The sequence below is a fragment of the Callorhinchus milii genome, unplaced genomic scaffold, assembly GCF_018977255.1.
Source record: "Callorhinchus milii isolate IMCB2004 unplaced genomic scaffold, IMCB_Cmil_1.0 Scaffold1, whole genome shotgun sequence".
Taxonomy (NCBI): Eukaryota; Metazoa; Chordata; class Chondrichthyes; order Chimaeriformes; family Callorhinchidae; genus Callorhinchus; species Callorhinchus milii.
This window is the reverse complement of record NW_024704742.1, coordinates 115,799,448-115,816,915: the sequence shown is the minus strand read 5'-3', so window position 1 is coordinate 115,816,915 and position 17,468 is coordinate 115,799,448. Positions and strand designations below refer to the sequence as shown.

General features: G+C 40.2%; 1 protein-coding gene across 1 annotated transcript in view; it reads right to left on the bottom strand.

Moving 5' to 3' along the window:
* The window catches only part of fcho2 (FCH and mu domain containing endocytic adaptor 2), an 88,160-nt gene that overhangs the window by 51,605 nt on the left and 19,087 nt on the right, over positions 1–17,468 (bottom strand). The window contains exons 3-8 of the mRNA XM_042334660.1: positions 12,045–12,119; positions 11,783–11,924; positions 10,224–10,376; positions 8,683–8,787; positions 7,213–7,311; positions 5,544–5,640 (exon numbers count right to left, since the gene is read on the bottom strand). Coding sequence (XP_042190594.1) covers positions 5,544–5,640; positions 7,213–7,311; positions 8,683–8,787; positions 10,224–10,376; positions 11,783–11,924; positions 12,045–12,119 — 671 coding nt within the window. The remainder of the gene's footprint in view (positions 1–5,543; positions 5,641–7,212; positions 7,312–8,682; positions 8,788–10,223; positions 10,377–11,782; positions 11,925–12,044; positions 12,120–17,468) is intronic.

Below are 17,468 nucleotides of genomic sequence, written 5' to 3'. Positions count from 1 at the left end.
ATTCTGCTATTTGATCATGGAAAGACATGTTATTTTTCTGACAGCACTGAAGACACAGTGCAATTCCTAATGAACAGCTTGATACAAGAGGAATTTTAAATGTTTTAGCCTCAATTAATTCTGCTGTCAAAACAAATGGTAACTGTTGGTACTTTGATGTTAAGCTTGCTCACAAAGGTCAATTTTTGTATATATAAAACACATCCAAACAATTTGTATTTTGAATGCCTGATGTCTCTCAAGTAGCTGTTCAGAACAAAAATCACAATGATTTATTTTTTAAAAAAAAGCACAACAGCTGGAGACCACTGACCATATATTATTAACAAGGCAACAGTTTTATTGCATTAGACCTAAGCAACAATATAAATTATTTATGGTATGTCAAGACGAGCCCGATGAGGAAATAAGGTGTCTAAAACTGCACTTTGTAAGCAAAATGCATAGTCAAACAATACCCTTTTAATCAGTGTAGTGTTATTTTTATATCATGCAAATGTGTCTGACAATAAGATTATAGTCACCATTAAACAATTTTTTGCAAAAGGTAGTAAGAATTTCATCTCAATGTTTAATTGATTAATTCTGACCAGAATTAAATTTCCTCAAATTGAGAAGCGAATTACAACACGGTTTACATTTATATACTGTAGCACCTTTCATGTCGGACAGACCTCTTAAAACGCTGAGCTGAAGTTGGAAACCGAAGAGGATGGGGAGGGAAAAGATGACTGAAAGTCTGGTTGGTCGTTAGGGTTGAAGGAGATTCTAAATTATGTCTTGCAGTGATGTGCTCCAAGACACTACCCCATGTGAAGGGCACTGTACAAGTGCAAGTTGTTGTAATTTATCAAGTCCATTGGTAATTTTAAGTTATGTGAGTAATAAAAGTTCACATTTTATCACTCATTTTCTATCATGAGCATTTTAACTGCAAATTCATCTTTAGATCACTGCAGTAACTATAAAGAGATCATTTTGTTGAGCTAATGCCCGATATAATGAATCAAACAATGCAGAATCAAATAATAATCTTTATTTGCTATAGTGCTTCAAAGTGTTTCAAAGAGCTTCACAGGATTTACGATAGAATGCAGTGGCTATGTATTTAGAGGCATATTTTTAATAATAGAATGAGTTGGGGAAAACTGAGCTCAACAAATTTACTGAAAATCTCTTTTTAAGGTTACTCTCTTGAAGGCCAATATGGATTCCATCTCTACTACTCCTGGTAGGGCATTCCATATTCTACTAACTCTGTGTGACAACATTTCTCCTAACCTCCCCCATTTATTTGTTCGTTTACTAAATGTGTTAAATTGATACCCTCCAGGGGTACAGACCAGTGGGAATAATTTTCCCCAATTTTATGTCATCTGCAAACATAGAAATTGTGTTATATCAGAATCTAGATTATTTAGATATATCATTTATATATAATGCATATATATTTATGTTTATACATATGGAGAAAAGCAATGGTCCTAACACTGACCCCTAGGGGACACCACTATTTACATCTCTCCTTTGCAGATAACAGCCCTGTACTCCAACCCTTTGTTTCTCATTCTTTAACCAACTTTCTATCCACTTTGCTGCCTTTCCATTTATACTATGCACCTTTTTTGAAAAACAAATCTCCCATGCAGCACCTTATCAAAGCTTTCTGAAAATCCATATATACCTCATCCACTGCATTGCCTTCATCTATTGTCTTGGTTATCTTGTCAAAAATTCTATTTAAATTGTCAGCAAGACTTGCCTTTATGTTCTTATGTACCCCCTTCATTAACAGTAGGAATAAGTCTACTTTTTACCCTGTTTATCTCAGGTATGAAAGTTTCTCACTGCTCATATAAAGTCTTACCTGCCAGCTCTCGTACCCAATTCATCCATGCCTAGTTCCCTCTCAACTCTTTGAAATTTGCCGTTTTCCAGTTGACTGTTTCTTTGACTGTTTCTCCTTTTTCAATTTTAACATTAAAACTAATATTGTCATGGTCGCTGTTTCTTAAATGCTCCCCCATTCTCACTTTACTCATTTGCTCCACTTCATTTCCTAGAACAAAATCAAGTCTAGCCTCCTTCCTAGACTGGAAGCATACTGATTAAGGAAACAATCCTGCACACACTATAGCAAAACGCTCTAATTTTCTTTAATTACCAAATTCATTTTTAAACAAAGTGCTGTAATGAAAGAGTTGCCCTTCCCATTAGATCATTTGTGTACAGGCAGAAACCATGGCACATTGTTCTCTAGAAGTCTCTGGTGATGAGGAGGCTGTGCTCCATCTCTTTCTGGAATGTGCATTTACCAAAAGTCTGGAAATCAATGATCCAAATGCTGTCAAAGTTTTATCTCCAGTAGCTTCATAACACCAATTGTGCTCTGTTCCTCAGACACACAAGAATGCTCTTGGACATTGTTTGGTCTGCTCGATGTCTGATAATTTTAAAATGCAATGAGGCTACAGAATAATGCATTTCATGGTCCAGAACTATGTGCTCAGGGAAGTAATGGGACTTGGTGCACTTGAGACTTGGGAAAAATGGGACTCGCCAGCAATCATTAGACTTGTAATAAAGTGAACAGAACAGAAAGAAAACACCTCAAGTGCTTTTCCTGAAACTTAAAGAGCATTCCTGTATAACATGTACAAAGCTAAATAAAAATGTAGTTACCTTATTGATAAAAGTAAAACACTGATTAATTAACTTGGGATATGTATATTTCAGTTTTTATTTGAGCTTGCTTGTCAGACAGATGAGAATGTTATTGGAAAATGTTATAGTATTTCTCCAGGGTACTCAACATTTACATGATTTTAAGGCGTCTGTACTTGTACATTAATAATGTAACACAAAATCTTAACTGATGTACTTCAATAAAATAACAAAAGTACTTTGCATTAAACTTAATGACTGGAATACTTATAATTTAATTCTGCATAAAGTTTATTTCTGGCGAAAAAAGTGTGAAATTATTTTTTACATTTACTTCATTTAGTTTTACAAAAGGAATACTAAGGGAGAACCTCCCTTCTTTGAAATATTACAGCAATTGGATTTAGGAGGATGTAAAACATTTTGAAATGCCTTGATCCAAATTATTCCATTTACAAAGGATGCATGTGACAAAGCAATTTCTTTAAAAATCATTGAGGTCAAAGAGGTCAAGAATGACAGATCATTTTTCAAAACAGATACTGTGCTACAATCTTGTACAATACTACAAATGAAAGCTGTTAGTTAGCAAGATCAGTGCCTGGTACAAGTCATTGAACTCGATTGCTTGTAATTATTGAACTTTGTTGATTTTAACCTTTTTCATCAAGATCAATATCCTGAAATTGTTGATAAACAGAGAATGTTAATAAATATCTGCGATTTCCCCACATCCACCTTGTAGACAAATGAACAAGAAAATTACATTAGAAAACTAGTGGATAAATTTATCACGTGGTGGAGTACTAAATTAGACAGAAATGTTCCCGTGCTGAGTGAAGGAAAGAAACAGTTGGCAGACTGTTCCTCAATTAGATTGACAGCTAACATCTTAACATGCTAACATCCTAGGTCCAGATTTACAGATGGTGAAAATGACCTGTTACTGAAGAGATATAACTAAAACTGTGCCTGTTATCTTATAGAAAATTGTTGAAGACTTCCCCGCCACAGTGCCTTCGGAAGCCACTTTATGGTGGAGCATGGCTCATCAAGCAATTATCAACAAGCATGCACTGGGCTATTCATGCTCTTGTACTCGTTACTAAAATGTACTGGTTTACTTTGTTTAAGAAGTTTCAACTAACACTAGATTAATGGCTTTCACTGGAAAAACAATACTTAAACACGTTCTTCAGGAAACTGAATAAGTTACATCTGTTATAAGACATTTTAAAGTTTGTATTTACAAATATACAAGAATAACAGAAACTTGCTTCACTTTAATTTTACATTTCAATGTGGTGAAAGGCAGCTAACTTTACAAAACTGAAGAGACGGCAAGCAGTAATCACCATTTCTCAAAAGTATTACTCAGTTCTGTGGATATAGCACACATGCATTTAAAAAACTCAAAGAGCCAGTATTACTGTTAATACATTCACACACTTAAAACTCTTCTATATTAATGTACTTAAAAAAAACAACTATATTTATTGGTTGAACAGCAAAGCAAAACCTTCTGGATTTACATCCTGGGCCTACGCCACCTTTCATCCTTTCCAAGTTACCCGTCACAAAAAAATATTTTAAAAAGAAACCAAGGGGGGCAATATTTAAATGCATCGTTAACAAAAGCCTGGATCATAAACTCTTGATCTTAAGTTTTGCTCATCAAGCATTCAGGTGTTAAGAACAGAAATATTTCTGACCTCTGTTCTCTGAGTAAAGCAATCTCAACAGGGAGGAATTTCCCATCTGGTTGGTGAACAGTTCTATATATACAGCACAGAAGGAGGCTATTCGGCCCATCGTGTCTGTGCTGGCTCTTTGAAAAGAGCTATTCAAATCAATCCCACTCCCCCATTTTCTCCCCATAGCCCTGCAAATAATTATCTACTTCTCTCTTAAAAGTTGTTATCAAATCGGCAATGCCTTCCAGATCCAAACAACTCGCTGTGTGAATTTTTTTTCCCTCATATTATATATATATATAATATTAAAAAATCTTATAAGGCCTCCACTATGGTTGTTTTTCTCCAGTAACTGTCTCTCCAGTTAACTTGTACAGTCACCCAACAACAAACACAGAAAGAACAATACTTCTGATTGAAGAAAATAGGTGAAGACTACATTAAATGATAGATGGATTTCATTAAGGAGTTCACAAAATATATTCCAATAGGTCACAACAATTTTCTCAGTGACAATAGATCAGTATTTATTAACAGCTCAGCTAAATTATTTATGCATGATCTATCTTGCCCCTTTGTCAGGAAAATGTACATGTTAAAACTTTGACAAAAGTCTTTCCACCAATGCACTGTTAGCTTCTGAAATTACTGGCTGCACTTCGGTGCATGTGTGCAATAAGTAACATCATTAAATATGAAACTTTTTACAAACCAGTGCATTTGCATATTTTCCATGATTACCCCATCTACCCTGCGCACATACTCTCTGTGCTAGAACCTGCTCAGAGCCAGGAATGAAGAAAAGTAGATGAAGCCAAGAATGTTCTTGATTACAGCCTTTTTACTGGGCTGTTTTCTAGTCTCTCCTATTTTCATGTTCCTTCCAGTGTTCAGATTACATAATGAAATAAGCACCCAGAGGGAAAGTGAAGACATCTGGTGGTATACACAATGTTAGCTTAATCAATATCATCCCGTATGGAATTTGGTGGCTTTACCATCATCCATTCCATTCCCTGACAGTGGCCACGGAAAGTAGCGGTAAAGTGAGGTGAAGCAAAAGAAAGTTGATGTTAAACTAATGCCAAACTATGAACACAACAGGTTATATTATTTTTTCCAAAGCTATGTCTCAAACAGAAAAAACAGGTTGTGAATACACAGTTCACACGATATTACTCTTACCAGGTCTGTCTTTGCCGGTCCCCTTTGTTTCAGCAAGCTTCTGTATCAGGCTTTCAACAGTTGTGCTCTCCATATTCTGTACTAACTCCTCATGCACCTGGGTATCAACAGAAACAATTTTTTTCAGAGGAGTTTGTTGGCTGGAGTACAACTTAACTTTACATAATTTTTATCCAGCAGTGTAAACGTGTACTGGTATGCCAACACTAAAGTGCAGAACACAATAAAATAAAAATAGGGTATTGGGAAACACAAAACAGATTAAAACCACTTGAGACCAGGAATTTCATCTAATTCTATCCTGTGACATCATGTTGGTCTTAAAATTTAAGATTGCATAGAAATGTTTAAATTCAGCAGCCAGTTTCTTCAGTTGATAAGGAGGTTTCAAATTAATACAGGTTTTTCGCATTTTACACAATTCTTCGCAAACTTCAATTTGAAGATAAATGGTTTTACAAAATAAGACTAAGACTTTGGGGCCTTAGTGTTCATTTTAGGAAATTATATGGCCACTTCTTGAGTTTCTCGCCAATGAAAGCTGTGAACCCTTTATCTTAAAAATGGATAGTTTATTTAGCCAAGGTTTGCATTACACAAATGCACAGAAGCCTAAATATTTACAAACATAAATACATTAGTCCTTTATTATAACACAGATTTGTTGCAAGCTACCAAATAGTTGTCCAATAAAAGCTATTGGATCTATGCTGCTGTATTTAATTTAGAGAAAAACATGGTGCTGTAATAAAATTACTGCTGCCAGTTTTTTAATAGATAAGATTTTTTACTGGTTGCTTTCATATTTTCTAATTTGTGGGTTGTTATTCATATGGTCTGTTTTAAAACAAGCTATGCAAAAATACCCAAAAGAGCCATAAAACATAATAGTACATTTTAATGGAGCTTTTACTATTTCTATTAGACAGACCAATGGAGAGTGCATAAAAACTTGAGTCGGTTTTACGTCTATTCAGAAAATCCGATTTATAGATATTAGCTAAAGTTCTTGTCACTTTTTTTCCAGTATGTGCAAAATTCTACGGCAAGATGAGTAAGACACTAACTAGCCAGTCTTACTCATCTCAGACCCTAAAACTTTTCCAATACTGTGGGTCGATGTAAGGTCAAAATATATTGGGTTACAATTGATAAATTTTGCAGTTACATCTAGCAAAATGTTCCCTGTAAGAAATACACTGAGTCACTCCAGACAGGAAGCTCCCAGGTTTAATACCTGACCTGCACTGTTACCCAATCTTAAAAGTGACTGAGTAGCCTTGGTGCAGTTATTTCGCCCACAAATATAGTCAATTCACTTTACAGTCTATTCTGTGAAGCGCTTTGAGACGTGTAGAAGACGTGAAAAGCGCTAAATCAAATGCAAGGATGATTATATTATAGAGTTGCCCATTACGTTAGCCACTAACCATATATGGTGAATTGGGAATCTTGATGTGGCAAAATTACCCTTTTGATTAGTAAATAAAAAATGAGTAATAGACATCATCATTGGTCAAGTGACCTCAATACTCATATTCACATGATGTATCCATGTGTACTTTGACCATTTTGTGCATTTGTTGGTAAAACCCCGCACGACAACAACGTGCATTTATACAATGCCCTTCACACGTCTCGAAGCACTTAAGTGACATAACATACTTACTTGACCAATCTGTATGTGAGTTTCATCTATTGAATATGCAAAACAACGAAGTATTTCTTTCATATGCCTAAGATGAGCTTCTTCTATTTCCTGAAATTTCTATGAGGCAAAAGGATATAAATACATTAAAAGTATTCGATAATAATAGTTCCAAACGTTCACTAAGCTAAACAAAGACAAGGAAACGAAACATATGTGGAGGTAAATTGAAATACCGAGACATCAAATATCATAATATGTCACATAATTCAAACTGTTAGAATGATATTGGGGAACTAGTGATGGCTTAAGCTTGACAAGGACAAATTTGTTGAGAACACCAGAATCAGTAAGGCACCTGAATGAAGTGTAGATGTTAAACAACAATGTATTATGGTAACATACAATCCCCTTCTGCAGTTTTTTTAAAAAAAACAAAAATCACCTCAGAGTCATCACTCATCACTGTATGCTCTGGGCTAGGAACACATCCGTATCAGTTGTCAACACAGAGTATTAATGACGTAAAGGCCACTCAATTAAAGCAGGTGAAGCTGATTCTGCCAAATTTTTGTCCATCATGAAATAGAACACCATACTATAATGCATTTTTTCAAATGAAATCTGGTGCAAAATCCAGTTAAAATGTTAAGCAGCCGTCAGATTTATGTTGGGTGCAAGAGCTTAATCACTGATATCTTCATCAAGTTACAGAGACTCTGTATCCAAAATAATGTATTTTGGGGCCAAAGCAACCATTTTGCCCATAGCAATGTCTCACAAACAGTTATGATGTGAATGACCAATTTTATCTGGGGGATAAGATTGTTGGCCAGCACAATAGAATAAATTACCTTCTCTTTTTGAATAAGTAACCAACATTGGATCTTTAATGTCGAGACAGAACATCCATTTAATGTCTCACCTGAAGGACGTCAGCAACTCCGCCAATGCAGCTCTCCCTCAATTGAGAGATGAAATAAGTGAGCACGCATTGTGGAAGTTGCTGGAAGGCAGCGTTAGATAACCTCAATTTCCATTTCCCCCTCCCTAATAGTCAAACAATCTGCCAACACTTGCTCTCTTGAGCTTAAAAAAATATAAGAAAGACTACTTCAGCAACGCACAAGAGGGCTATTAGCATGTGCTTCACCATCATCACTGCTTTCAGAAGAGAGAGAGAAGGGAAAATAAATAACATGAAATTCCCAAGCTAAATCATTTTAAAGGTATACACAATTCAATTAACAATGCAATTCTTCATTGATTGTGTGAACAATTTGAATTTTTTTCAGAACTTTCTTATTTCAATGTGAAGCGCTTTGAGAAGTCTCGATGACGTGATAAGGCGCAATATCAAATGCAAGCATTATTATTATGTAAGTGAAGGATCACACTCTGCAATGGTCTTCAGGCTTCACAGTACACAAGTTTATTGCTGAATAGATGTTCACAAAAAATCTAGTGCACTCTTATTATTGCAATACATACCTGTGCTGTTTCTGTCATTTTCTGTTCAAAGTCTGTTCTCGCTGTGGCATATTTCTCTACATACAATTTATAGGTTTCTGTAGCTTTTTTAGATTTTACAACTGCCTGAACAGAATACAAAGGAGAAAAATAAAGGTTACAGTGTAGCACTTTATTTGTTAAAACAAGGAAGATATTCTGAAAGCAGACCAGTACAAAAAAAATGAAACATACATTTCAAAGTACAGTGGAAGCCGCTTAAGACGGACACACTCCCGGAGCTGGCTGTTTGTCTGGCTTAAGTGGCGCCCGAGGTTAACCAAAGTTCTCGTCCTGCCCATTAGTGGAGAGGTGGCGGCGCCTCCTCCCTCCCATTAGCATTCCGTTGGACGGGAAAGGAACCATTTAATGCGGTGCCGGGTGATTGACATCCGGAAGCCGCTTATGAATGGCTGGAGTTTGCTTCAATCAATTACAATTTGACTCCTCCCATCTCCATCCCGGAGTCGCTTGTGGCTGGCTGAATGGAGCCGCTCAAGACACAGAATACGCGAGTGAGTTGACACGGCAGCGAACAGCATGGCATTTTGTCTGGATTAATCAGAATATTGACTGAATTAACAGGCATATTGAAAACAGGTAAAAATACAAATTTATCTGGGCTGCACGTTTTGACCGATTTACCCGGTGTCAGTGGTTAACTGGCTAAAACGGCTTCCACTGTTAATTAATTTCCAGCATTAATTTTCAACTGTTCAATTAGCTGTAGGTAAGTGAAGGATTAGATAGGTAGCTCATGCGAACAAAAACTTGATGAGCCAAATGGTCTGCTTCTGTCCAATTGCGCACAGCTGTGTCCCACAAACAGTTGTGGATTGAAGTGACCAGTTCATTATTATAAGGAATTATTTCCCACGGAAAAGCAATCCTTCAATCGACTAACAACTGGGTTCCTACTTACTGCTAGGTAAACAGAGGCGTTTGGAGTAAGGAAACTTGCCCAACTTTTCACCCTGCTGGGAATCGAACCCAGGTTGTGAGGCAAGTGCTCTAACCTGTAGCTGTGGAGTCTTGTAGCTCAGTGTTTAGAGCACCCGCCTCACAAGTGAGAGACCTGGGTTCAATTTCCGCAGGGCAAAATGTTTGGCAAGTTTCCTTACTTCACATGCCTCTGTTTACCTAGCAGTAAGTAGGAACACAGTTGTTAGTCGATTGAAGGATTGCTTTTCCGGGGAGAATAATCCTTCAAAAAAAGCACAACAATAATTTGGTCACTCAATCCACAACTGTTTGTGGGACACTGCTGTGTGCAATTTGCTGCAACGTTTTGCAAACTTAAATATATGGTCAATTCACTTGAACAGTATATTCCATGAAGCGCTTTGAGATGTCTAGAAGACATTAAAGGGCTGTATCAAATGCAAGGATTTTAAAAAAAATATTATTTAACCACTGAGCTACAGGACTCCACAAATGGAATAAAACATAACAGAATAAAAAGACCTGACTCTCAGGGCTAATATTCCAATCTAAAAGCTGATCAAAGAGGTTCAAAAGCTTACCTTTTCAACTTCTTTCTGTGTTGCCCCTTCTTTTTTTAATCTCTCATATTCTAAACATTTGGTATTGTAGTTTTCCTTGGATTTCTGCAGTGTTTGAGTAATGCTCTGAATGTTCTGTACAGCTTCCAAGGTTCCCGCCACTTCTTCTTTAGTCTATCATACAAAAGAGATAATTGAAAATGAGATGCTTCTAAATTATTAGCTACATATGGTAAAGGTTATACCTCCAGCATCTATTTATTACAATCCCTGGTATCAATAATAAGGTGTTGTTGAAAGTTTTACAAACAAAATACATTCATAACATCATTCAGTTGTGAAGGTAAGGTTAGCAGGGAATGAATTTATCCCCTTTTATCCTGTAGTGTAGTAATTTACAATGGAAAAAAAAACTACACTGTTTACCCACTGTTAAAAGCACAAAAACTAAAGTTTTTAAAGAGGCCAGGAAGGTCATCGTCTATCTAAAGTGCCCTAAAAGCTAAAAAAAAAATAAACAATGCTATTTCTATCATCTGGAGATGGGTAGTACATTATTATCTGATATTGGTTTAATACAAAAGGTTAAGTCATTTGTTGACCAAAATTCTTCCATAGTTATCCCAGAATAAAGTCAGTTCAATGGAATGGACAACTACAGTAAAACTCACATAAATCATATAAGTTGGACCACAACATTTAATATGACTTTTACGAGTGCAAGTTGCAGGTGAGTTGTACGTTGTATAAATTCCGATTTAATTAATAATCTACATTATGCATGCATAATTTCATGCAGCCGGTAAGTGCATATGGTAGTTGGCACTGCAGCCGTGAAATGTACATGCTGGGACGGGTCAAGACTACATTTATCATGATTAAATGTGCCTTGATCCATCACCTTGTGCGCACTTAACGCAAGCTTTGGAATCGTATTGAATCGCGGGAGATGGAAGTTCTTCTGTGCAAGTGTCGATGGGTAAAGACTATGTTTCCCGTGATTCAATGCAGCCAGCCGTTAAGTCTGCATGCGTCGACGGGTAAGGATATAATTTCCCATCATTCAAAGCAGCCAGCAAATGCAGGAGTAATGAAAGGGAGTGGCATTATGAGTTAGGGGGTGAATAATACGAATAGTGCAAACGTTTGATAGGAAACTGAATGGGACTTAGATGATTATATAAATTATAAAGATAAGACTTTGCGAGTTTCAATAATAATCCTTGCATTTGATATAGCCCCTTATCACATCTTCGAGATGTCTCAAAAGGTTTCACAGAATATATTGTAAAGTGAATTGACTGTATATTTTGTGGGCAAAATGCAGCAGCCATAAACAGTCATGGATTTAAATGACCAAATTATTATTAAGTTTTACTGTATAGTACCAGGCAGTAGAGCATTAGTGAATCTACCTTACCCATCCAATTTTGCATAAGATTCCTTCAATACATCTACCTCATTAGCGAATAACTAATGTTTTCATTTTCAGATTTCCTACTAGAACCCTTTACAGTTCCTTAACAATAATTGATGAAAGTTCAGTTTCCAAAAGTTGTCAAGCATACACATTTATTTACCTTTTTATGTGCTTTTGTTTGCTCGTCTCCATATTTCTGTACTTCTTTTATTAATTCTTGTAGTTTTCGTACAAGATCTAAATGACTACTGGCTAACTTTTCAGTTGAAGATTTTAAAACATCCCAGAGTGGTGCAAAGGTCCTGAAAGAATAAAAGTATTTGCAGAGATAAACAAATAACATGGGTAACAATAAGAGAAGGGTGTCAGGTAATGACATTTTTAGATCTTACAATTAGAATAAAAATCTGACCGACACTTACCCCAACTGACTGTAATTACTTGATGTTTTGGCTAATTTGGTCATAGACCTTGAATAGGTATCTTCTATCGTTACACTGTTGAGAAAAAAAAAGAACAGTTATTCACGTATCATTTCAACAATTTGTGTTTCTTTTAAACAAAGAATTCCTGTAAAAGCCTGGGTTAGCTGGTAGCACTCGGAGTCAGGTGGTTGTTGGTTCAACATTGGAACTATGAATTCACATCATCTAGGTTGAAATTCCAGTGCAGTGCTGGGAGTATACTGCATTGCCAGAGGTGCCTTCTGTCAGATGAGACATTAAAATGAGATCCCATGTGCTTGTTCGGGTGGATGTTAATGATCCCATGGCATTATTCATAAAGAGAAGGAAGTTTTTCTCAGTGTTCTGGCCAACAATCCCCAAACAAAATTGATCACTCAAATCATGGCGGTTTGTGGGACTTTGCTGTGTGCAAATTGGCTTTCATGTTCGCCTACAAAATAGAGTCACTACATTTTGCAGTAAATCCTATGAAGCACTTTGAGACGTCCTCTCGACATGAAAGGAACTAAATCAAATGCAAGAATTTCTAACATCTTAACCTTTAAATAATAATCTGCGTACATGAATAGAGAAGAGAAGCATATATGAAAAGTAATGGAATAGAAGGGGATGAGGGAAGGGTGGGGGGTAATCAAAAAGGGTGGAAGCTCATGTAGAGTGGAGCATAAACACTGGCTTGGACTATTTGGGCCGAATGGCCTGTTTGGGGTATAGATTCCACGAATGTAATTCTGACATTGAGGCTGGCAGTCTTGGTAAAAGTTTTTGTTGAGACTTGTATTTAAAATCTTCTGCAGTTCTTATGTTGCTCTATTTTATTAAAGGCAGCTTCAGATGCTGCAAACACACAAAGAGGGGAGGGAAGAGAAGTTAAGTGATACAGTAAGGGCATTTGAAGCATTTACTCTAATGTAGACATTTTAAAAATAAACTCCTGACATATCGTCATTCCAAAAGAAAAGAGCTCATGACTTTTATAGGCACGAGTCCTCTGGGCTCACTGTGAGGCACTGTGGCCAGGAGGGCCTACACCAGCACATACCTGTGCAGAGTAAGCAACTGTCACTGTGACAGAGCGGCCCCAGACCCCACGATTGTCAATTTATTGGTGAAAACTTGATTAAGTACAATATAAGTATATGTTTACGCATACGCATATGTGTCTATAAATGTGCTTAGTTTCTGTTTCCTATCGCTTATTTCTGTTTACTGTATTGGAAACTGTGCACTTCTCGGGAGATGTACTGTAGTATATTAAAGAACAATGATACTGTGCTTCCATGTTACGTGAACACCAAACATCTTTACATAATAAACAATTTGCATATAACTATATACAATATTCTTAATCATTTTCAATATGACGTATGAGTACATGGCCGATGACATGGTCGAAGAGGAGGATCTTGAGGCCGGACTTGAAGGAGGCTAAGGAGGGTGAGGGAAGGCAGAGCGGGTCATGGCTTGAATGTGGGGGAGAAAAGACAGTTGAGGGTCGAACAAGACACCTAGGTTCCTGACTGGCTTTGTGAGTTGTAGTGTGCAACCATGGAGGTTGATGCTAACAGAGCCTGAGGTGCAGAGACGCTGGCGCGAGCCAATCAGGAGGGCCTCAGTCTTGTTCACATTCAACTGTAGGAAATTTGTCCTCATCCAGGACTTGGTGTCCGACAGGCAGTCTGTCAGGACAGCAGTGGTCCTGGAGTTGAGGGTTCAGGCAGCAAAATAAGAGTTTGGTGTTATCCATATACATGTGGAAGTTGACCCCATGTCTGCGGATGATGTCACCAAGGGGGAGCATGTAGATATTACAGAGGAGAGGGCCAAGGACAGAGCCCTGGGGGACACCAGACGTGACCGTGCAGGAGCTGGAGGAGAAACCATTAGAGGCAACAAAGTGGAGACAGTGAGAGAGATAGGAATCGAACAAGGCAAGGGCACATCTGTGAAGATTGAGTAAAGTGGAGAGGCGTTGCATGAGGATGGAGTGGTGTCAATAGTGTCGAAGGCGGCAGAGAGGTCGAGGAGGACAAGGAGGCAGAGGGAGCCCTGATCACAGGTGTTCAGAATGTCATTAGTGACTTTGACCAGGGCTGTTTTGGTGCTGTGGGCAGCGCGGAAGCCAGATTGGAGGGGTTCAAAGAGGGAATGGCGAGAGAGAAAGGAGCAGAGCTGGGACGCGACGACTCGTTCCAGGACCTTGGAGAGGAATGGGAGGTTAGAGATGGGGCAGTAGCTGTAGAGGGATGGATCCAAGGAAGATTTTTTTCAGGATGGGGGTGATGACGGCTGTTTTTAGGGGGGTGGGAACTGAATCGGTGGACAGGGAGAGGTTGATGACATCGGACAGGAGGGGGGGCCAGAAGGTTCAGCTGGGAGACAAGGAGAGAGTTGGGGATGGGATCGAGGGAGTAAGTGGTGGGTTTGAGTTTGCGGACAGTCGTGGTGAGGGAGGAGGGAGAGATAGGGTGAAGGAGTATAGGGGGGGAATGGGTGGGGGTTGGGTCATGAGGGAGAGGTGATGTGGGGGTGGCTGTGGACGGGGCTGAGGTGGCTGAACGTATCCCCTCGATTTTAGAAAAGTAACAGTCTATCAATGGATAATGGGAAAGAGCAGGGAATTGGGATTAGAGTAGTTAGCTCCAGTGGCGAGGTATGCTGGGATGTATAGTCTATAGCCTGCAGATCCAGGTCTGTTCCGGTGAGAAGAAAATGGGTGAACAGCAATTCCCAGTGTTCTTCAGTGTCTCTACACATTCACAGGACAACTCATCAAGAATTCACTTTGGTCCTGGTGAGGCTGCCTGAGAGTTTGATGACATTTTCCTGTGGTACAGGTAAGTTCACTTTGGCAATATATCTGATGTTTTAAGTTTGGGAATGTCTAGAATGCAACATTTTACATTATAATCAGAGTGATGAATAAAGGGGAGTCCCATATTCACATTTTGCATGGGAAGCAGCAGGTATATTGACAGCATGGTGATAAAAGCTGATGATAGAAGCCGTTTTATTGTCAGGAATTTATTGTACTCAGAAAACAATTGCAACAATGGCAACTCACACTTGAAAGGAGGCTTTAGGATGTATAGATTGTTTCCTATAGAGAAATACATGAATGTCACACCTACTTATGAGAACTGAAGGTTCGAACATAATCTTGGAAGTTCTCACAAGCCAGCATGACATAAATGGAGTTCCCTATTTGATGTACATCATTCCCTACAGATGTACAGAAGTGGTGTGAGGCTTAATTTACGCTGCCAGTTTCAAGAAATAGAATACAAGAGTCAGAAAATTATGATAATAATAATAATCCTTGCATTTGATATAGCGCTTTTCACGTCGGGAGGACGTCCCAAAGCGCTTCACAGAACACACTGTAAAGTGAATTGACTGTATATGACTGTAACCTCTCCTCCCTTATCCCCATTTGCTCACCCCTGCCTCACAACCGGGACCCCCCTCCCTCCCCACACACCCTTCTGTCAACCGCTCCATCCACATCGGACGACAAAATGTCCGCTCCCTCTGTAACAAGGCCCTGGTCATCAACGATCTTATCCTTGATGAGAGTGTTGACATCATGGCCTTAACGGAAACCTGGCTTACCCCAGGCGACACCTTCCCCCTCACGGAGGCCACACCACCCGGCTACACCTCCCACCACATCCCTCGCCCCAACCGCCGTGGCGGTGGTGTTGCCCTTATCTCAAGGACACCACTTGCCCTATCCCCCTACTCCTCTGGCTCTTTCCCCTCTTTTGAGCACCTCACCCTCTCCCACCCCTCCTTCCTCTCACTTAAAATCCTCCTCCTCTACCGGCCCCCTAAAACCTCTCCCACCTTTATCTCTGATATCTCAACACTGCTCACATCTCTCTGCCTCTGCTCTGATCGCCTCATCATCCTGGGCGACTTTAACCTGCACTTCACCCCCTCCTGCTCAATCTCCTCAGATTTCTCTTCCCTGCTCTCCTCGCTCAACCTCTCCCTCCACATCAACTCCCCCACTCACAGTCACGGCCACCCACTCGACTTGGTGATCACCCGGGGCCTCAGTGTCTCGGATGTCACCATCACCGATAAGGCCATCTCTGACCACCACTTCATCTCCTTCACCACCTCCACCCCCCTCCCCACCTCCACCAGACCCACCACCATCTTCTACCGCCCCTGGAAGAAGTTACCCCCTCAATCCCTAACCGCTGCCTTGGAGTCCTCTGAACTCCTCTCCCTCTGGCCTTCAACCCTCACTGACCCCTCTTCTGCTCTCACCCTCCTCCACAACACCCTCTCCTCCACACTTGACACTCTTGCCCCTATCACCTCCCGTACTGTCTCCTACTCTCGCTCCTCCCCCTGGTTCACCACCCACCTCCGCTCACTGAAAGCCAGGTGCGGGCCGCTGAACGCACCTGGGTCAAATCTGGCCTAACGGTCCACCGACAAATCTGGCTGGACCTCCTCAAAATCTACCGCTCCACTCTAGCCTCGGCCAAATCGTCCTTCTACTCCAGGATAATCCTGGAGGCGAAGGACAACCCCAGGCTACTGTTCTCTACCACATCCCAACTCCTCCGTCCCCCCCGCCACCCCGCGCAGGTCATCTCCTCCAACCTTCACTGCGAGGAGATGCTGGATTTCCTTGAATCCAAGATCAAGGGAATTCGCTCCGCGGTCACTTCCCCTCCAACATCCACCCACCACCCACCCCTTCCCTCCCACACTCCGACTCCTACCCATCCTCCCCTACACACCTTCGTACCCGTTTCCCCACCCTCTGTCACCAAACTCATCCTCTCCCTGAAACCACCACCTGCTCCCTTGACCCCATCCCCACTCCACTCCTTATCTCCCAGCTCCACCTCCTTGCCCCACATATCACAGACATCGTCAACCTGTCCCTCTCCTCTGGCTCTATTCCCATTCCCTTAAAAACTGCCACCATCACTCCCACCTTAAAAAAACCCTCCCTTGATGCGTCGCAGCTATCAAGCTACCGGCCCATCTCCAACCTCCCCTTCCTATCCCAAGGTCCTGGAACGAGTTGTCGCCTCCCAGCTGCGCCCTTTCCTCTCCACCATTCACTATTCGAACCCCTTCAGTCGGGTTTCCGTGCTGCCCATAGCACAGAAACTGCCCTGGTCAAGGTCACCAATGATATCCTGACCATCTGTGACCAGGGCTCCCTCTGCCTCCTCGTCCTCCTCGACCTATCGGCAGCATTCGATACGGTCGACCACGCTATCCTACTCCACCGCTTGTCCTCCCACCTCAACCTTCAAGGCCCTGTCCTTGAGTGGTTTAGGTCGTACCTCTCCCACCGTCTTCACTTTGTCTCCACAAATGGTTTTTCCTCCAGCCCCCGCACTGTCT